The sequence below is a fragment of the Hemitrygon akajei genome, chromosome 30 (assembly GCF_048418815.1).
Source record: "Hemitrygon akajei chromosome 30, sHemAka1.3, whole genome shotgun sequence".
Classification (NCBI taxonomy): Eukaryota; Metazoa; Chordata; class Chondrichthyes; order Myliobatiformes; family Dasyatidae; genus Hemitrygon; species Hemitrygon akajei.
The window spans coordinates 37,661,620-37,684,748 of NC_133153.1; the positions used below are offsets into that span (position 1 = coordinate 37,661,620).

General features: G+C 39.1%; 1 protein-coding gene and 1 long non-coding RNA gene across 4 annotated transcripts in view; one reads left to right on the plus strand and one right to left on the minus strand.

Moving 5' to 3' along the window:
• Positions 1-23,129, plus strand: part of LOC140718638 (uncharacterized) — a 164,976-nt gene that overhangs the window by 120,993 nt on the left and 20,854 nt on the right. The window lies entirely within an intron of this gene.
• The window catches only part of map2k5 (mitogen-activated protein kinase kinase 5), a 311,788-nt gene that overhangs the window by 34,526 nt on the left and 254,133 nt on the right, over positions 1-23,129 (minus strand). For all 3 annotated transcript variants that reach the window (XM_073032634.1, XM_073032633.1, XM_073032635.1), the window contains 2 exons: positions 17,807-17,868; positions 12,071-12,116 (listed from right to left, as the gene is read on the minus strand). In XM_073032634.1, the coding sequence (XP_072888735.1) occupies positions 12,071-12,116; positions 17,807-17,868 (108 nt within the window). The remainder of the gene's footprint in view (positions 1-12,070; positions 12,117-17,806; positions 17,869-23,129) is intronic.

A 23,129-nucleotide genomic window follows, 5' to 3' on the forward strand; every position in this document is an offset into this window, starting at 1 on the left:
GGGTTTAGGATGTGCTTTCAGGAATACTAACTAAAATGTTCAAAAATGAGCTGGGTAAACAGGTGAAAGGGAAGAATTCAAGTACATGGGAAGATGGTGGGGGTATGTGACTAACTGAATAGTTCTTGCAGAAGCTTGATGACTGTATGATGTGCTCTAATCACTTTGTGATTATGTGCCTGCAAGCCCAAGGAGCAGACCAAGCATGAATCTCCCAAAATTCACCTGCAAACAATCACTTGGCCTACAAAGCATAGGTGTGAGAAACACTACAGCATCCTAACATATACTGCTTCACGAGGGTTGGAACAGTTTTGGAAAAGGAGGGAAGGTTGAGAAAAAAATGAAAGGTTGAGAAAGGGAAAAATCAAACAGGTTGCGGGTGCTGATGACCAATTAAAATTGGATGGGGGTGAGGTAGCTCCACCAAATGCATCTAATTCATACTAATCCTTTTGCCTATATGATTGAAATATCTTGGATGATCCATTGTATAAATTAAATGTGCTAGTACTCATTAAACATACTTAATATTATTAAAGAGCATGCTACATTTTTGGGCTATTTATTTAGGATAAACTAATTAATATATTAATAGTAAACAAACCTATATAAAACCTCCAGCTGTGGTTTCTTACATTTACATACAGATAGACTGATACATGTTTTTAATACGACTGCAGTGAGTATTCTGTTACAGCACAACTGTAACAAAACAGAATAGGAATAGGAATTGAATCAGCGTAAGATAATCAAATGTCTCTGATAAAGTATTAGTTGGCACATTGATCCAAACAGAAGATGCAGGCTTTCTTTGTGACCTAATTCTCTTCTGTGCACTGATTCATTAAATGGCAGCCAGTTTCTGAGAGCTTTTAGAAAATACAATACAGACATCTCAGACCATCTGATGCATAGTGTCCAGATGAATATTTATATGCAAGGCACAAAGTACACCATAGTTTAGCTGATGAAAACCTCTGATAAGGTAGAATTCCATTCTGAATGGCACAAATGGTGATGGTACCAATGGAAAGAGGGTGCTAATGGATATTGAATTGTCAAAGGAACATCTTAGAGAGATATAATTAGGAGAAGAATGAAATATGAAATTACCGAATAACTAAATGCTGGGAACATAGGATAAAAGACTGGAATAACTGATTATCTGATAGTACGTGGAACACTGCAGCACAGTACAGGCCTTTCAGCTCAGTGTTGTGCCAACTTGCAACCTACTCTAAGGTCAATCTAATCTTTCCCTCCTACACAGCCCTCCAATTTTCGATCATCCATGTGCTTAAGAATTTTTAAAAATGTCCCTAATGTAACTGACCCTACCACAAAACTTTCCACTAATATCGTTCCTATACTTTGCACCAATTATCTTAAAATTGTACCCCCTCATATTAGCCATTTCCATTATGAGAAAAAGACCTGGCTGTACACTCAACCTATGGCTTTTATCATCTTGTACACCTCTATCAAGTCACCTCTCATCCTCCTTCACTCCAAAGAGGAAAGTCTTAGCTCACTAACCTATTCTCAGAAGTCATACTCATGAATCCAGGTAGCATCCTAGTAAGGCATTCATTCTTATAATGAGGTGAACAGAAATGAACACAAAAATCAAGTTTGGTCTAACTAGGGCTTTATGAGCTGCAACATTACCTTGCAGTTTGTTGAATTCAAGTTTCTATGCTGAGTCCAGAAAGCAACAAAATGTTTCTTCAGGCTTAATTTCAGCTTCGTTGGAGAAGTATTAGAGACTAATGAAGGATTATATGGGAAGGTAGGGTGAGAATGATCTTGGAGTAGGTTAAAAAGTCAGCACATGTTAGTTAGTTGCAGTGACAGTGCAAAGGTTAATCAAAATAGCATGCTCTGTTCTTCCTTGTGAACTCCTCAATGCCCTGATAAATGAGCGTAAAAATCTGCATTTGGTTTCCCCAATGTAGTGGGGGTCACATTGTGAGCTCTGAATGCAGTATGATGAACTGGAAGTACTACAAGTTAATCACAAACACAAGAGATTCTGCAGATTCTGGAAAGCTTGAGGAACAACACACACAAAGTACTGGAGGAACACAGCAGGTCAGGCAACAACTATGGAGGGAGCCAACATTTCAGGCTGAGACCAGGACTGGAAAGGAAGGATGCAAAAACTAGAATAAGGAAGTGGGGGCAGGAGAAGGAGCACAAGCTTGCAGGTGATAGGTGAGAGCAAGTTAGTCTTTGCTTCGTCTGGATGTGTTCGGATCTCTAAATGGCCAGATGGGAGGAGGTAAAAGGGCAGGTGTTTCTTCTCCTGAATTTACTATCATTCCTGGAACTGCTTTTTAACATGTAATCATCTTGACTCGTAAAAACATGACCAATGTGGGAGATCTTAATTTTTGTTAAAGTGCTGCTCATAAAAGCCTCCTTCTTTAATTATAATTGTGCAGAAAATGTGAAATCCATTTCCACAATTTGGATGAAATCCCAGCTCAATGGAAAGCTAATGCTTCTCCATTCATTTTAGAGGGAAGTGATTTATTGTTCAACATCACCCAGTGGTAAATATCAAATTATTTTACTTGATTTTCTGCTGCATGTGAGAAACACAGCAATAATTAAAAGGCTGCAAAATTAACAGCAGAACTTTTAAGGTACCATCACCAGACTGTGGAAGCCATATTTCCATGAAGTGAAAATTATTAAATAAAAATATTTACACACCTTAAAAAATCTTATCTCCTAGGATTTCCTAAGAACCCCTTAAGAAAGAGTTCTTCTTCTTCAGCCCTTTATCTTTTCCACCTAACATCTCCGAGCCTCTCATTTCATCCCCCCACCCTCCAACACCCACTCACCTTTCCCCTCACCTGGTCTCACCTATCACCTACCAGCTTATACTCCTTCCCCTCTCCCCAACTTCTTATTCTGGTTTTTGCCCCCTTCCTTTCCAAACCTGATGCAGCGTCTTGGTCCAAGATGTTGACTCTTTATTCCTTTCTATTAGATGTTGCCTGACCTGCTGAGTTCCTCCAGCATTTTGTGTGTCTCCTAAGAATGCAACTTTAGCTAAATTATAGATCATTGGGCACAAGCAGTCCTTTACTGAGTGGCCAAGTAACAAGTGTGAGATGGATATTTAATTACAAAAAGCATCAAATTTTGAAGTGCACGCGGGGGCATTAACCAGCAGTGATGACTAGACTACAATCAGGAGTAAGAATTCTTTTCACTACCCCGACATATTGAAAGAGACAGAGGCCAGACCAAGTACTTACTCTTTCAGCCAGCCAAGCTGACAGCAGGGTAATTCAAAGCAAGCCATTTGAAACCTTCTGGTCTGTTTGGGTCAGTGAACCTATTACTGAACCATTGGGAGAGGTGTTTTGCATTGTTTCTAACCCACATCCTCATTCAGTCCTATATGAAGAGTGATGAATTTCAATGGTTAATCACATAATCTTAAAAGCAACTCCTGTAATCACTGTTTTTCCTTGTCTTTAATATCTTTCCAACAAAGCTGAAATTAAACTTGAAGAAACATCTTCTATCTAAGCATTTTGTTGCTTTCTGGACTCAACATAGAAATATGAATTCAACATCAGATAATCAGTTACTCCACCCCATGTATCCTAGATTTCCAGATGATATATTGAAACATTCTAGAGAATAGTCATGGCATAAAATCAATGAACAAGAAAGTTAGCTACTCCTTCATTGGGAATTCTGAACTGAATTCAATAAGTCTATTGACATAAGAGACTAAAGATGCTGGAATCTGGAGAAACAAACAATCAGCTAGAGGAACTCAATGGGATGAGCAGCCTCTGTGGGAGTCAGTGGGGGGGTGGTGGTGGTGAAGAAATTGTTGACATTTCAAGTTGAGATCCTGCATCTGGGCTGATTCTGATGTAACAGGATACAGGTCCTGATACAAGATCTTGGCCTGAAATGTCAAAAGTTCTTGTGTTTGTGTGTGGGCAGACAACTAATTAAAATTATCTAACAACCTCAAATCCAAACTGGTTCACGAGTAACTTTAAAAGAGAACCCACAGCCTTAGTTGTGGGTGGCACTGTAGCGTAGTGGTTAGCATAATGCTAGCATATAGCAACTAGGGTTCAATTCGCTATCTGTAAGGAGTTTGTATGTTCTCCCTGTAACTGCATGGGTTTCCTCTACGTGCTTTGGTTTCCTCCCACATTCCAAAGACGTACAGGTTATGGTTAGTGAGCTGTGGGCATGTTATGTTAGCATTGTGATAGTTGTGGGCTGTACGAGCACAATCCTCCTTAACTTGACTTGATAATGCAATTCACTGTATCTTTTGATGTACATGTGATAAACAATGATGTCTTTAAATCTTTAGCTAATCTATTCTGATCAGTTCACAATATGGAACTGCTTCTCAATATTCCTGGTAAACCCTCAAAAGAAACATAGAAAACCTACAGCACAATACAGGCCCTGTGGCCCACAATGTTGTGCCGACCATGTCCTTACCTTAGAAATTACCTAGGCTTACACGTAGCCCTCTATTTTTCTAAGCTCCATGTACCTATCCAGGAGTCTCTTAAAAGACCCTATTGTTTCCGGCTCCACCACCACCGCCGGCAGCCCATTCCACACACTCACCACTCACTGTGTAAAAAACTTAGCCCTGACATCTCCTCTGTAGCTACTCCCAAGCAACTTAAAACTATGCCCTCTTGTGCTAGCCATTTCAGCCCTGGGAAAAAGCCTCTATCAACACAATCAATGCCTCTGATCATCTTGTACACCTCTATCAGGTCACCTCTCATCCTCTGTCACTCTAAGGAGAAAAGGCCAAGTTCACTCAACTTATTCTCATAAGCATGCTCCCCAATCCAGGCAACATCCTTGTAAATCTCCTCTGCATCCTTTCTATGGTTTCCAAATCCTTCCTGTAGTGAGGCGACTAGAATTGAGCACGTGGGGTCTGACCAGGGTCCTATATAGCTGCAACATTACCTCTCGGCTCTTAAACTCAATCACACGGTTGATGAAGGCCAATGCATTCTATGCCTTCTTAACCACAGAGTCAACCTGCTCAGCAGCTTTGAGTGTCCTATGGACTCGGACCCCAAGATCCCTCTGATCCTCCACACTGCCAAGAGTCTTACCATTAATACTATATTCTGCCATCATATTTGACCTACCAAAATGAACCACCTCACGTTTATCTGGGTTGAACTCCATCTGCCACTTCTCAACCCAGTTTTGCATCCTATCAATGTCCCGCTGTAACCTCTGACAGCCCTCCACACTATCCACAACACCCCCAACCTTTGTGTGATCAGCAAATTTATTAACCCATCCATCCACTTCCTCATCCAGTTCATTTATAAAAATCATGAAGAGTAAGGGTCCCAGAAGAGATTCCTGAGGCGCACCACTGGTCACCGACCTCCATGCAGAATATGACCCGTCTACAACCATTCTTCGCCTTCTGTGGGCAAGCCAATTCTGGATCCACAAAATAAGGTCCCCTTGGATCCCATGCCTCCTTACTTTCTCAATAAGCCTTGCATGGGGTAATTATCAAATGCCTTGCTGAAATCCATATACACTACATCTACAGCTCTCCCTTCATCAATGTGTTTAGTCACATGCCCAAAAAATTCAATCAGGCTCGTAAGGCACGACCTGCCTTTGACAAAGCTGTGCTGACTATTCCCAATCATATTAAACCTCTCCAAATGTTCATAAATCCTGCCTCTCAGGATCTTCTCCATCAACTTACTAACCACTGAGGTAAGACTCACTGGTCTATAATTTCCTGGGCTATCTCTAATCCTTTTCTTGAATAAAGGAACAACATCCGCAACCCTCCGATCCTCCGGAACTTCTCCCGTCCTCATTAATGATGCAAATATCATTGCCAGAGGCTCAGCAATCTCCTCCCTCTCTTCCCACAGTAGTCTGGGGTACATCCCGTCTGGTCCCGGTGACTTATCCAACTTGATGCTTTCCAAAAGCTCCAGCACATCTTCTTCCTTAATATCTACTTGATCAAGCTTTTCAGCCCGCTGCAAGTCATCCCTACAATCGCCAAGATCCTTTTCTGTAGTTCTTCTCTCTTCTTCTTTGGCTGTCCATTGATTTCGATGTTGACTGAGACCTGGGCAAGGTTGTACGGAAGACAGGCAGTTGCCTATGCTGCAAGTCTCCCCTCTCCATGCCACCGATGTTGTCCAAGGGAAGGGCACTAGGTCAATACAGCTTGGCACTGGTGTCACTGCAGGGCAATGTGTGGTTAAGTGCCTTGCTCAAGGACACAACATGCTGCCTCAGCTGAGGCTCAAACTAGCGACCTTTAGATCACTAGTCCAATGCCTTAGCCACTTGGCCACGCGCCAACATTTTCTGTAGTAAATACTGAAGTAAAGTATTATTAAGAACCTCCGCTATCTCCTCCAGTTCCATACACACTTTTCCACTGTCACACTTGATTGGTCCTATTCTCTCACGTCTTATCCTCTTGCTCTTCACATACTTGTAGAATGCCTTTGGGTTTTCCTTAATCCTGTCCACCAAGGCCTTCTCATGGCCCCTTCTGACTCTCCTAATTTCATTCTTAAGCTCCTTCCTGCTAGCCTTATAATCTTTAAGGTCTCTATCATTACTTAGTTTTTGAACATTTCGTAAGCTCTTCTTTTCTTCTTGACTAGGTTAACAACAGCCTTTGTACACCACGGTTCCTGTACCCTACCATCCTTTTCCTGTCTCACTGGAATGTACCTAAGCAGAACCCCATGCAAATATCCCCTGAACATTTGCCACATTTGGAATGTACAAAAAATTGCAGTGTGAGATAGAAACCCACCACTTTCTTGGAACAATGAGGCAAAATTTATCCAGACCCTCAGAACTAAATAAAATTAAGCTTATTAGATGAAGATCTTAGCTGAGATCAGACCCCAAGAATCCTTACCTGCACTAACCCCTGATTTAATCCTAGCCTTAAATACGGGACAATTTACAATGACCAATTAACTAACTGGTACATTTTTGGACTGTGGGAGGAAACTGGAGGTACCTGGAGAAAGTCAATGCATTCCATGGGGAGGACATACAGACTCCTTTCAGGCGACTTTGGAATTGAACTCTGAACTCCAATGCTTTGAGCTGTAATAACATTGTGCTAACCACTACGGTACCGTAACTTTTTCACCACAGTGCATCTTGCATAAAATGTCTTTCATTCCACATTACGTTTGGTACCTTAAAAATAGCTCATTTAAACCCGTGCAACTTCCAATTTCAAACTTCTAAGGTATCTATTAGAATCAAAGTTCAATACAGTGGCTTAATCCACAAATCTCACTGAAGAACTTGAATTGTATGACAATAAAGGCTTTACCTTGGATTGATTTAATCTACTTTAGGAGGTATAAAAATGCTTCCAAATTTCATCAGCCTCCCAAGTGAATGAAAATTGTATTGCACTTATAAGCTCTGATTTATATTTATGCTCTATCTCCTATTTTAGAGACAGCATCTCTGCTGAAAAGGGGGCTTTACAGCAGAAATGTAATTAACAAACTCACAGAATGTTGCCACTTAAGATGGTCAGAACTAGTTGTATTTGAATTATAATGGCTGCCTGCCGCTTGATTACAAAGAATGACTTTGAAACAAAAGTGCTTAATACAACAGCAGCTTCAGCTGCCCCACTGAAGAAACAGTATAAATGAGTATAACAAAATAACAACAGGAGATAAAGTGAGGAGAGGCACAGTATAATTATTATTTACTAGTTCTGTTGGATGCCACAGATATTCTCAACAGCTTGTTCATTGTCAAATCAACAAACAGCAGTGAATAAATGACCTATTGGGAATTATTCTCTGGCTGCATTCCTCCCCCTTGCTAGATGTCATTTAAAATCAGTGAACGCTGCTTTGAAGCTGACAGCAGCTCCCTGAAAGCCCTCCAGATTCCAATTCTTTACCAGCTACTCCTGGATCTATCTTCAAAATGAACAGCTTAAAATTAGCGTGGGGTTTCTTGCTTTGCAAGGTTTACTTATAGATAGCAGAAACCTCATAGGATTTTGAAGAAAAAAGTGTGCTTTATTATATCTTTTGTATGATTTAGATTTTACATGTTTAGAATATGACACAATGGCATATCTAGTAGAGCTGTTGCTTCACTGTGTCAGAGAGAGACCTGACGTCAAGTATTGTCCAGTTTCACCTATCACCTTGTACTTCTTCCTCCCTTCTCCCCACCTTTTCACTCTGAATTTTCATATTTTTTCCAGTCCCGATGAAGGGCCTTGGCCCAAAACGTCGGTTTTTTACTCTTTTCCATAGATGCTGCCTGACCAGCATGTTGTGTGTGTTGCTTGGATTTCCATCATCAACAAATTTTCTCGTGTTTGTGATTGTCTGTGTGGAATTTGCTTTGTGAGTGTGTGTAGTTGCCTGCAAATCCCAGAGATGCATAAATTAAGTGAAATTGGACACTGAAAAATTGCCCTTGGTGTAGGTGAATGGTAGAACCTGGGGAAGTTGATGGGAATTTGGGGAAAATTGGAGACCCAGGTACAATCCTGACGTCAGGTGCTGTCTGTGTGGAGTTTGCATGTTCTTACTGTGACCCCTGGGTGTTCTGGTTTCCTTCCACATCCCAGAAACACATGTGGGTTTAGTTAAATGGGTGATTGATAGTTTCTGTGATATGGGGCAGCATAGTAGCATAGCAGTTAAGGTAACACTATTACAGCGCCAGCATCTGCATTCAATTCCCACCATTGTCTGTTCAATCCATGACCATGTGGATTTCCTCTGTGTGCTCCAATTTCCTCCCACATTCTAAAGATGTACAGGTTAGTAGGTTAATCAGTCATATGGGTATAATCTGGTGGAAACAGGCTTATCGGGCCTGAATGACTTATTATCGTGCTGTATCTCTAAATTAATAAAAATACACAACGGGGAGAAAAAGTGGTATGAATGTAAAATTAGGGTAAACAGGTGGTCGATGTTAGTGTGGATTCGATGGGCTGAAGGTCCTGCTGTATCTAGACTACAGCTACTCATGGAAAAAGTGAACTCACTTTATTAAAAATGCTATAAACAGGTTAGAGTTTGCATTGATTTCACAGGTAGATGACTTTAATTACCTCAAATGGCTTTTAAAAAATGTACTGTATTAATTCAAACATATTAGGTTTCTAAGTTCAAACTTCTAAGAGGTTGGTGGATACCATTGTGGTTATTCTTGTATTCAAATGTCTAACCATTCTATTGTACTTGCTAATGTATACAAAACTGAAACCCCATATTTTAGTTAAAAATCATTACCTAACAAAGGGTAAATTGTAAAACTGTAATGAAGCATACAAATTTCTGAGGAAATATGAGTTTTGCCATCTTTCTACTAGTGTGATGCAGAATCAGGTTTAACATCACCATCATATGTCATGAAACTTGCTTTGCGGCAGTAGTACAGTCATAAAAAAGCTATAAATTACAATAAGAAGTATATATTAAAAATAAAAAAGAGAAGAAAAAGTACTGAATAAGTGTTCATGGGTTCATTGAACCATTCAGTGATCTGATGGCAAAAGGGAAGAAGCTGTTCCTGAATCATTAAGTGTGTGTCTTCAGGCTCCTATACCTCCACCTTGCTGTAAAATGATCTAATACCAACTATGGATAGTAAATATAAAAACAAGAGATGTTGGAAATCCAGAAGGACACACACAAAATGCTGGAGAAACTTAGCAGGTAAGGGCAGCATGGAGGGGATTAAACAGTTGACATTTTGGGTCTAAATCCTTCATCAGGACTGGAAAGGAAGGGGAAGGAAGTCAGAAACTCTGACTTCTATATTCTGGCTTCTTTCCCCCTTTCCTTCCAGTTCTGATGAAGAGTGTCAGCCCGAAACTTCAACTGTTTATTCTTCTCCGTATGCTGCCTGACCTGCTGAGTTCCTCCAGCATTTTGAACAGCAGATATTTACTCAGAACTTCCTGCTGCTGAATTTCTGCTAACTACTGCAGTTAAAAAACTCCATCCATGCACCCCAGTAGAGAGTACAGACAAGGACATGGAGGTGAGGCAAAACACAGGGAAGAGTAATTCGGTACTCTCCGGATTTTTTTGGCATTCCACCTTCTCCCTCCCACCTCCCATTCACCACATGATAACTGGCCCAATCACCTCCTATTCCATGAGAAGCTGCAAGATACTATAAACTATATTTGATATGGGAATCCATGATCAGTGCATACAGGTCACAATTATTAATCAAAGGGCCAAGAGAGCAGCTCTGAAGCACCTGCTGGATCGAAACATATATCTTTGGAGCTGTGAGACAGCAGTGTTAATGGATGCATCACTCTGCCACCCAGTGTTTTGCTGAAATGCCCAACAATTCAGGAACATAATGGACCTCTGTAATGCAGTGACCAGAATTGTTGCTCAACATGCTGAGCACATGGAAGGTATTTTAGGCAGATATAGGACAATATGGTCAAAACCTCTGAGAAGACAAAGCAAAGCAGATGTCAAAGTATGACATTCTTAAAGCAAATGGGTTACTTCAAATAGTAACAAATTCACAAAGGTGAATGTGAAGATTTCACTTACAGTGGGATATGGCAAAACTTGTCAGAAACAAGGCAAGCAAGGTACACTTTTTACCACCTAAAAGCTGTCATAGAATCTTACATCTTTCTATACATTCAGTGACCACTTTATTAGTTACACATGTAAACTTGTTTGTTAATGCAGCCAATCATATATCAGCAACTCAGTGCAAAAAAGTGTGCAGACATGATCAAGGAGTTCAGTTATTGTTCAGACTAAATATCAGAATGGGGAAGAAATGTGATCTAGTGATTTTCACTGTGGAATGGTGCCAGATGGGGTGTTTTGAGTATCTCAGAAACCACTGATCTCCTGGGATTTCACACTCAACAGTGCCTAGAGCAGAGGATCCCAATCTTTTTTTTATATGCCATGGACTAATACCATTAAGCAAGTGGTCTATGGACCCCAAGTTGCTAACCCTGTAGAGATTACAGAGAATGGTTGGAAAAATGAAAAACAGCAGTGAGCAGCAGTTCTGTGGGCAAAAATGTCTTGTTAATGAGAGAGGTCAGAGGACAATAGTCAGAGTGGTTAACCGACAGAAGGCAACAGTAACCATGCATTTCAACAGTGGCTACAAAAGAACAGCTCTTAGCGCTCAACATGTTGAACCTTGAAGTGGATGGGCTACAGCAGCAGAAGACTATGAGTGTACACTCGGTGGCCACTTTATTAGGTACAGGTGGTTCCTTGATTTTATTTTGTTAAGTCTTTCACCTAATAACAGAACAATCGCTTCATTCTTTCTTCCACTCAGCAAGCTTTCTCTGTATCTTAAATTCATTAGACTACTACCCTTTGGACATAGAGTGGAAATTGACTTCCAAAAAATGATAAGCTTACTGGACATAATAATTATGAACAAGATTTAAAAAAATATTAAAGTCTTCTGAATACTTAGTCATCAGGTTGACATAATATGAATTCCTGACTGATTGTGGAAATGGAATTATGCATTTCAGGCCAAACTGTCAACAGTACAACTGCAAAAAGTATTTGTTGCAGCAAGGCAAGTCTGATGTCTGGGTTGATGAGTTCCACGTGAAAAGTTCTGTATGTTTGAATAACCTGAATCTTCCTCCATCAGAACATATGTGTGCTCAATGGATATTTCTTCTTGAAGAAAATGAGACAGCCACTAAAAAAAAAGTTTAAAGCAGCTGGAGGCTTCAAAATTATGTTATGGAATTCATGACCTAAGCCAGCACTGATAACTGTATTTTCATTGTTAAGACATTTTAATTGGGCTGGGTGGAGGTGAATCGGTGGGGGGAGAAGCCAGTACTAATTTTGTAAAAAGTGAGTGTAGAGAAATAGTTTATTATGCAAGTTATTAAACAAGGCTTACATCATAATTAGTTTCAATCTGCTATCAAATCTTCTCAGATTTCACCGAAATATGAAAACGCTACCTATATATCAGATGATTTCAAGTAAGTAGGACTTACCATGAGCTCTTCTGGTGCAGGCCTTTCAGTTGGTAACTTCCTCATGCTGTGGTGAACAAACACAGCAATTATTTCACAATCCCTATGACATCTCAAGGACATACACAATTTTAAGGAAAAATAAAGAATATTTGGGATAAGTACGTAGTACTTAGGTATTCTTCCTGGGAACTTGTACCTCATCTCACCTGCCTATTACCTCCACCTTAGTTACCTCCTACATTCCTTTCTCCTATGGTCCATTCTCCTCTCCTATCAGATTCCTTCCTCCACTCTTCACCTTTCCTACCCATCTGGTTTCACCTCTCACTTTCTAGCTATCTTCCTTCCCCTGCCCCCACCGTTTTATTTTGGCATCTTCTGCCTTCCTTTCCGGTCCTGAAGGAGGATCTCAACCCGAAATGTCAACTGTTTATTCATTTTCATAAATGCTGCCTCCAGTGTGTTACTTCTGAAAATATCTTGCTGAGATACATTTTTCAATTATTTACAAACAAAAGAGATTCTGCAAATTCTGGAAATCCAGAGCACAAACTCACAAAAGGCTGGAGGAACTCAGCAGGTAAACCAGCATCTATGGCGAGATAGTTTCAGAACACTGAATCCTGAAGATGGGTCTCAATCCAAGAAATTGACTGTTTATTCCTTTCCATAGATGCTGCCTGTCCTGCTCAGTTTCTTCAGCATTTTGTGTGTGTTGCTTTCAATTATTTAGTTGTCCAGGGATAGCATTAAGATACCTCAACTCAACACCAAAACTAAAAATGCTCATTCTTTAGAGTCAATGTGACAGTAATTACCAGTGAAGGTTTCATTTGCAAAGCAACTATCGTCTAGTTTTTTCTCTTTTTCTTCAAAGCAACCTCGTAGTACGTGATGCAAACACGAGGAAATCTGCAGATGCTGGAAATTCAAGCAACACACACAAAATGCTGGTGGAACGCAGCAGGCCAGGCAGCATCTATGGAAAGGAATAAACAGTTGATTTCTTGGATTGAGACCCATCTGTTTTGTCATATGCTTTTGTGATATCATTCTGGGAGAACGTTGTCTCATTTTTTAACTGCATTGCATTTGTGGTTTCTAAATGACAATAAACTGAATCTGAATCTTCAGGATTCAGTGTTCTGAAACTATCTCGCCATAGATGCTGGTCTCTAGGCCCGAAACGTCGACAGTGCTTCTCCATATAGATGCTGCCTGGCCTGCTGCATTCCACCAGCATTTTGTGTGTGTTGCTCGTAATACGTAATAATGCCTACAATGGGAAAATAGTTCTTTGATTGCATCACTTTCACGAGCAGAGAAGAGATTAAACACAGACAAAGTTTTAAAATGGACCTGTTTTACTTTATCATGCAGAGCATAAATACCTGCAGAAACAGAAGTGGAGTTACTACATGTCTAATTGCCAATTAATGTGATTACATGTCAATTAAGTTTTTTAAATTTATTTGCACAATTTGTCTTATGCACATTTGCCAGTCTTTGTTTATGTATAGTTTTCATAAATTCTATTGTGAATGCCTGCATGAAAATGAATCTCAAGGTAGTTATGGTGACATAGAGGTACTTCGATAATAAATTTACTTTGACTTTTAAGTTTTATAACTAGCTCTAACAGAGTTTGGCATCTCCCACAATGCATTTACAACCAGCTCCAGCAGATGCACAAGAGGGTCCGCATAATTTTAAGACCATTAGACCATCAGATTTTGAAGCAAAATTAGGCCATTTGGCCATTCCATCAAGGTTGATTTATTATCCCTCTCAGCCCCATTCTCCTCCCTTCTCCCCATAACCTCTGACACTCTTTCTAATCAAAACCTATTAATCTCCACTTTAAATAAACCCAATGACTTGGCCTCCACAGCTGTCTATGGCAATGAATTCCACATATTCACCACCCTCTGACTAAAGAAATTCTTCCTCATCTCTGTTCAGAAGGGTTGTCCTGGTATTTTGTCTTTGGTTGTTGTACATTGCCTTGTGATCAATTCGTTCAGAAGGGGAACTGAAATGCTGGGCACATTCCTGTGATCTTGAACTTTATTTTTGTTCCACTACAATTTTGTTTAATTATTTTCTGGACAAGTAAGGAGAGCATGTGTGGAATCAGTTAACGAAATGTCTTAATGATGGATGGCTTAAAAAAGACCATTTCCAACTTTTCTCCTACAAAGTGAGGTTTTGTTTTAAGATCTCCCTGAATTATGATAAACATGAGCGTCCTCAATGGCTTGGTTGACTTTATAGATTAACTCTATTCTGATCCTCAGGTTGTGTTATTAGCTGACTAATGACAGGGATGGGCATATGTTTGTGTGCTCTTTGTTCTATCAGGAGTAACAGAACAATTCCGAAACTTCGCAGGCTCTGCAGAAAACTTTAGGTCACTCACAGTCAGACTCAGACTGCCAGAGAAATTTGGATGGAAAGGTTAAATAAATCATGTAATTAAAAACTATCAGGGTTATTATCATAAGTTGTGAATTTTTTTTGGCAGCAGCAGAACAGTGAAATACAAAAAAAATTACTATAAATTAGAATAAGAAAAATATTTTTTAAAGTGAAAAAAGAACAAAAATAGTGGGGTAGTGTTCATGGAACATTCAGAAAACTGATGGCAGAGGAGAAGAAGCTGTTCCTAAAATGTTGCATGTGTGTCTTCAAACTGCTGTATGTCCTTCCTGATGGCAGCAATGAGAAAAGGGAATGCCCTGGGTGGTGGGGGTCCTTAATGATGGATGTTGCCTTTTTGTGCCATAGCCTTTTGAAGGTATCCCTGATGCTGGGAAGACTAGTGCCCATGATGCATTTGACTGACTCTACAACCCTCTGCAGCCTTTTCTGATCCTGTGCAGTAGCCCCTCCAAACCAGATGATGATGCAACCATATGTACTGTACATGGAGATGGATGGGGTATGGCCATAGAAATTAGTACAGTGAAGCACTAAATTGGTACAAAATTTAAAGACTTTTTTCAAAATTAAGAATTGTTATTCATGAGAACAATTAATTGAAGTAAGTCTATGTCTGTGCAAGTTTTGCACAGACTGCGAATATTATGAGCTGCAACCTACTTTTTTACTTCATTTGTCCTCTATTTATAAGAGAATCCAATCAGAGATAAATAGATACGTTGGCCAATAGCAACATTTACTCCCCCACAACCTCATCAATGCACACAATTCTTGTGCATGTAAACAGGTTTCAAGTAACAACCTTCCATCTTGTATTCTCAGATTTAACACTGAACAGTATAGCACAGCACTGGAACAGACCCTTCAGCCCATAATTTCTGCACTGGACACAATGCCAAATTAAACTAAATCTTTCTGCCTGCACATGATCAATATAATCTCTTAACATCACAGTAGCATCTGGTTCTACCACCTTCCCTGACAGCCTGTTTCAGGTACCAAACACACTCAAAGACTTGTCCCACCTATCTCTTTTAAATTCTCCCCCTCTCAACTTAAATTCATGTCCTCTAGTATTTGACATTTCTACCTTGTGAAAAGATTCTGACTGCCCATGCTATCGATGCCTCTTGGAATATTATAAGCTTCTATCTGGCCTCCCCACGGTGCCTTATGGTCCAGAGAAAACAATGCAAGTTTGTTCAACCTCTCCTTATAGTTCATACCCTCTAATTGGGCAGCAACCTGGTAAAGTTCTTCTGCACTGTTTCCAAAGCCTCCACACCATTCCTGTAATGGGACAACCAAAACAGCACACAATACTCCAAGTTCCTGACCACCACCTTGCCCAATCTAATAGCCAAGGTCTCAAAGTTAACAACAGACAAGACAAAAAAAAATTGATGTGATCTTTCTCCTTATTGATCTAGGAAGGAGATTTGAAGAACTTTCTTATTAGCAACACTTATGAGAGACATTTTCTTGGATGCAAAAAAAGTACATGGCCATTCTAGTCAAAGCTTACATTGGCAACAACACCTGTTTTCTTTGCTCTGACATCTCTCTTCAAGATGATTTAACCGATGCCAGCTGGACTCTAGAATAAGCTTTAAATGGTCTATTCTTCATACACCAGTATGTGCTGATGGGCAAAGTGACTATGGGGACATAGCAGACGAGACCAACTCCATCTTCACGAACACATTTCAGAGAGATGCCACTGTAAAGCAATTAGAACTGGGAATGCAAGTACAATTTTTTTCCTCTTCCTTCGCCCAGGGACACATGAACCAACAGTCACGCTCTTACTGCTGCCCTCATCGAGATCACCACAGAATGATTAATGCTGAAAGCTGAGTCTATATGGTCAGTCTTCACTCTATGGCAGGGGTTCCCAACAATTTTTAATGTCATGGATTTCTACCATTAACCGAGGGTTCTATGGACCCCAGATTTTGAACCCCTGCTCTATGGGGTACCTATCCACATAGGCTTGGAAACGAAACTTTTCTTTCAAAACTAGGTAATATTCTTTGAAAACATAGCTGAAAAGGGATGAAATAGGTACACAAATCTTGCCTCTTAAAACATACTTGCACTCAAATCAGCTAATTCAGTATTACATTCCATTATCTCTGAAAGAACATCAAAATACTTCAGCTATTCTCAGAGATATAAGAAAATTACATCTCCATCTTTACAATTCCTAATTACTCAACAACTTATAAAAAATTAAAAATATAAAATATTGGAACAATTTCTAATCATGACAAAAGACAATTACTAAATTTTCTTTCTGTGTTATAAAAAATAACATTTACTTAAATTATAACATTTTATTTTGGAGACAGACAAAAAGATGACAGCTGTGATATCACTATTACTACCATCTGCTTTAATTACATTTATTTCATGTACATGCACTTTACGAGAGGGCTGGGACATGTAAAGGAACAGACTATCTGGGCTGCTTTCTCAATACTGTATTTGTTTATTTTTTTTAATCAGATGGGAAAAGGATAATGTCTGTAGTCACTCAGCAGAAAATAACTGTGAATGATTAAAAATCTAAATTACAAACAAAAATCGCTTCAGCAAACAAAAATCTCTTCAGAAACCTCTACACATATTATTTTAAAAAATCAAAAGTTTCTTTTTGCATCAAAAGATGTTTTAATGTTTTTATGATACATGGATTTTTTCTGTAAAGTGCAACTGTCATTTGAAGCAATGTATTCCCATAACATCTTATGCTAATAAAGGATGACACTCGAAAAATTAACAGACTCGAGTACTAAACAAGAAGCATAGTTATAAACCATTAACTATTGCAGAGGACAATTTGCTGTCTCCATAAACAAACATATGCACCTCTGGAATAATGCACCCATTAGCAAGCAATTCAAGCTGTCTAAAGACTTGTTTGGTAACAGTCCTAATCTATGATTCCAAAGTAGCTGCTTCTCAAGGGAAAACAAAGCTATTACCCACCATCATTTAGATTACAGCATGACATCTGTGAACATTTCACACCAGTTACCCCTTCTTCCCCTTTGTAAAACTTTTATGTGACATTTGATAATTTCAGAAGCTGCTCCATGTTACATTGTTATATGACCTTCCATGTAATAACATTCACAGAATTTAAGCAACAGCATTCATTTTCTTTTCTGCTATCCATCTGCTCACGGCCCATAGTCCCTCCCAGTCTATGGAAGGGAGTAGGAATACCATAAGGTCTCCTGGAGTCTGAGAGCTAATGGTATGTATCATTTACACTGAGGGGATGGCATGTTTGCAAACCGAGCTTACCACTGAGTGATGAAATGTACAAATGACTCAGAAAACTCTCCAACCGGAAGGACTGGTGGATCCTGGGAAGCAGCAAGACAAAGAATATATATATGAACGAGGAAAGGAAGGAGATACAGAATGATCAAACAAAAAAAAAGCTGTGGTTATTTTCTATGGAATTTTTCAGTTTAATTAAATTATCCATCTTTGATCCCAACCTGAATAATTTAGATGCTGATCAATTATTCTTTTCAATGTTTTTTGCTTTGTGCATCAATGTTATTATTGAGAGAAAATAATCACAAAAGTAATTTACATATTTGCAAAGCCCAAGATTTAATTCTTTTGACATTTAAACTCAGAAGCATTTGTTGCAAATTTTTGCAAGCGCCAACTAACAAAAAAGAATTAAAATACACAATGTCAACATTGGAATTGAAAGGAGCTGTTTAAAAGAGGAAATATATTCTAAAACTTTTCACTTAACTTCAAACTTTTAAGACGTAATTGGGACCTGTACCAATCATTAGCATACAAGAAGTAATTTTGAATATTGGAAACATATCTCTAAAAATAATCAACTTTTGGCACACAAATGGTTTACTACATAAACTCAGGAAAAACAATAAAAAAAGATTACCATTACAATTATCAGTAAACAGTTATTGCGGCAGCAATTTGACGGCAGCAAGCTGATTGCATCTCCCAGTACATATCAAATACCCTTAGATGCAATTCCTTTGCAATTTCGACAAAAAGAGTCAAATCCTACAGAATTATGCGCAGAAATTTCTTAAAATTAAGATCTGCGGGAGTTTAATGGTTGCCTCATCAAATCTGCAATTGCTAAAGAAGAACAGAATATAAAAGGCAGCTGGAAGTGACTGCATTTTCATCTGTTCTCATTTTTTCCATTAAAAATACCTTTTGGCTGCATTCTCCGTGACATCCCTGTTAAAACTACCTTGCAAAGTATGATACATGCACCTATTTAAATTAACAAAGAGATGACTTATTTTAATCTCACAGTGCTTTGGACTGCTTCAGCCATTTGGATGAGCAATATATCATTACATACAACCTTTCAATGCTTCAGGCAAAACTCAATGTGTGTAGCATTTGGTTGGAGCCAAACAATTTCTCTACTATATAACTGTGTCAAATGCACGCATGTATTCATTACGGCAAAAAAAGAAGAAAAAAAAACTGTGCAGGATGGTGGGGGCTAGAAAGGTTCAAGAGGCTTTTAAGTGATGGAAAATCAGAGGAGAAAACACCTCTGCAATTTGTGTGCTTTATTATCAATGGCAGCAAATAGATACAATCAGAGCTTCAAATGTGATTAGTAAATATACATGTAATTGCTGTAGCCAATTACAACTTCAAATTATCAGAAAAAATGAGATCAGTAATTACAAGGGAGAAAATTAAGTAGATCTCTCATCTGAGCTTTGTCTCCCATTTATATAACAGGAGGTTGCTGGAAGAATACAATCAAATCAGATAAGTAAATGAAGGGGAGACAGAGGTATGAGTAAGTCAGTGAATAAGAGTTAATTTGACAGTAAGGATCATAGTCCCAAGTTTTTAAACACAGGATCTAATTTTACTCTGGGATTTACACTGGGAACCAGGAACATCTCCAAGAGCAAGACTGAGGTCATTTTACCAACAGACTTCTACTTCTGGAGCAGTATTTGTAGTCCACTGATATTTTTATTGATTTTTTTTTGGTTGGTAAGTTATTTAAATCTTTTCTCCATTACTAGAGGCAAGTAATCATGGACTCTGGCAGAACAAGTCGTAGCAGCTGCCAGCATGAATCAAAAGAATATAAAAAGGGCCAATTAAAATTTTTATTGACTATTTTTGATACGTGTAGTTTGAGTAGGTGTGAATTTCTTTTAAGCAGGTGGGCCAGGGCCAGTATTATATATGTGTGGTTACTATACGGGGAGGGGCACAGTAGTAACATTACCATTCTTTAGTTTCTTGTGCACCAAAATTTAAAAAAAGCACAAAGAATGTCTTAAACAGAAAAAGATGTGGGTATTTATAGAATTTAGTGAAAGTTCACAACTTAATTCATGAAAATAGCTAGCATAATAAGCATAATACACGGAGTACTGTAATGTAAATTTAGGTTCAGAGGGAGCCTGGTAGTGAATCAAAGGTTGACGTCATCCCCAAATGTCTTCTACAATGTAAACTGAAGTAAGTTTAAATTTGGTCAATTTCAGATTCTGTCTTGGTGGTGTTTGAGAGTCAGCTCCCCATGTTTAAACTAAAAAAATAGCTATTTTATCCCTGCAGCAGTCTGGCTCCGTAACCTGCTACTAATGTAGAGGAATGATTCAGTGGTGCAAACACCAGGAAGAGGCTCATGAACACTGTTCCTCTTAAATCCCAATTAAATCAAGGGCAATATAAAAGCAGTTAGTACAAGTGAAGCTTGAGGAGCTAATGACTGGTATGGACCCTATTACCGAGGCATTAATTAAAATTCATCATTAGACATTTGTTATTTTATTTACATATATAGTTTGGTTAAAAACATTTCTAAAGATGAGCATTCTTTACTGACAATTTGATAAGTATGAAAAGCATAGCTTAACAGCTAAAAATGAAGACTGTACCTATAAAAGAATCCTTCATTAATTTAGTGTCTTATAATTTCAGAGCATGTCCCAAAGAGTTTAAAATACAATTAACTGCTTTGAAATTAACTATGTAGATGCACATAACCATTTAAACACAACGCATGTAAACAACAATAAGACTGAAATTGAAATAAACGTTTAACATCAATGCAGGCAGTGGATTTGGATAGAATAAATGCACATCCAATCCGTTCAAACGAACAAGGCCATTTTCATTAACATCAGTGAGCAATATTACCAGTGCTGTCCCACAAACAGTCAAGCACCAGCTTGAGAAGCTAAATTCAGAAAATCTTTTCTTTCATTCTCCTGGATTCACCCATCATCAGGAAATGAACTAGTTCTTTGGTAAGAAGGACTTCGAGGTTCTGTGCTCAATAATGTTGGGGTCCGTCAACATTAATTCTGTATGTCCGTAAGTCTCATGGCATTAGGCCATAGGAAAGGAAACTTCCTTCTGTTTGTACCTAATGGTGTGCTCAGTCCATGTTGAACGTCATCCAGAAGAACCACTGAGAGAAGAAATGGCTCAGAATGTACTCCGAGTGAGGAATCCAACATCTATCACCAAGTATGAATTAGTTCAACAACTTCTGACTGACATATCCAGAGAGGGTTTACGGCAAGTAGTGGGAAAACCACTATTACCTTGTCTTCACTAAAGACAATTTGAAATCGTACATCAAATGGGCAGACCTCCAGCCTCGACAACTTGAGGAGTCCGCAGCCAACAGGGCTGCATGGCTTGCCTTGACCAGAAAAGCTGCATCTGACTTTGAGGATGACCGAAAACAGCGCCTTGCAGCAGCACGAGACCGACACCACAAAGCTGTGTATGCACCTGTTCTAACAACTGCCATTCCACGTCCAACCTGCAACCGCATAGTGCTTCAGCTTCCGAAGGCACATGCGTATCCACAGATAACTGCACAATGTTCAGTCTTCCTTGGACCCCGAGAGACAACTACCACTAATCCACTTATTATTCTACTAAGAAAAATCATTGCACAGTTCTTGTGGAAACCAAGTTCCATCTTCAAACGAAGATCACTCTATTCTGCAATACACACAAAATGCAGGAGGCCAGGCAGCAACTATGGGAAACAGTAAACAATTGGCCCAACATCACAGTTATAGCGCTGCCATTTTTTTAAAAAGAAAATAAAATAGCTTTATTTGTCACATGTACTTTGAAATATTGTCATTTGCTTCAAATCAAAACACAGGATTGTGGTGGTAACAAGCAAGTGATGCCACGCTTCCGGTGCCAACCTAGCATACATGCTGTCAACTTACTAACTCAAACTGTTCGTCTTTGGAACATGGAAGGAGGCTGGAGTTCCCAGATGAAACCCACATGGTCACGATGAGCATGTACAAACTTCTATAAGAATTGAATCCCAATTGGTGATCGCTAGCACTGTAAAGCAATTATGCTAATTACTACACTATTGTATTAACCAAGAAGCCTAACCATCTCTCTATCACTTTCAAGAGTATTATTAGTACCAAATTCACCATCAACATAGTGGAAGTAACCATTAAGCAGAAATATAACTGAAGCAGTCACATAAATACTGCGGCTTTGGCAATGTGTGACCTATCTCATAATTCCCTGAAGCCCTGCTACCACTGACATAGTACAAATTGGGAGTATGATGAAATATTTCCCATATGAGTGCCACTTCGTTAACACTCAAGAAGCTAGGCTCTATCCAGTAGAAGACCGCCTGCTCAATTGGCAACCCATCCACTAACTTATATCATCAATTCTTCTATCACCTGTGTGCAGAATTTGCAAATTGCACTACAGCAAAACCTTCACAAAAGAAACAAGCATATCAGAACATCCCTGCTTGGATGTTTCTGAATCAGTCATGCCTGACTTGGAAATCTTTAACACAAGTGATTCTGCAGATGCTTGAAATTTTGAGTAAAATACTCAGCTGGTCAGGCAGTATCTATGGAGGAAATAAACAGTTGATATTTTGGGCTGAACCTCTTCATCAAGACTAAAAGGGAAGGGGGAAGAAGCCTGAATAAGAAGGAGTAGAGAGGTAGGGGTACAAGCTGGTAGGTGATAGGTGAAGCCAGGTGAGGGAGAAGGTGAGTGGGTGGGGATGGGGATGAAGTAAGAACCTGAGAAGGGATAAGTAGAAGAGGTAAAGGACTGAAAAAGGAATTTGATAGGAGAGGAGAGAGGACTATGGAAGAAAGGGAAGCAGGAGAACCAGAATATGGAATGAAAAAGAGAGCAGGGTGGAGGAGAGGAGAAATTACCCCAAGTGAGAGAAATTGATGCTCATGCTATCAGGTTAGAGGCTACCCAGATGGAATATGAGGTGTTGCTCCTCCTATATGAATACAGTATTATCGCGGCAGTAGAGGAAACCGATCCTTATTGATGCTGGGTCCAAGTCCTAGAATTTCTTACACAGAAGCACTAATGAGTAAATGAGTAGCTTCAACAAACAGTCTACTTCATCTCAAGAAGACACTATCAATTCATGATGAGTAATATGTGCAGACGTTTTCAGTGACACCCATATCTTCTGTGAATGAATAGAGATGTAAGACAAAGACAATATTTTTTCCCAGCTGAAAGAAATTGTATTGGTCTGGACACAGGTCTCATTTTCTTCATTTTCTTCTGGGTCACAGGAACAGGCTGACAAGGCCAC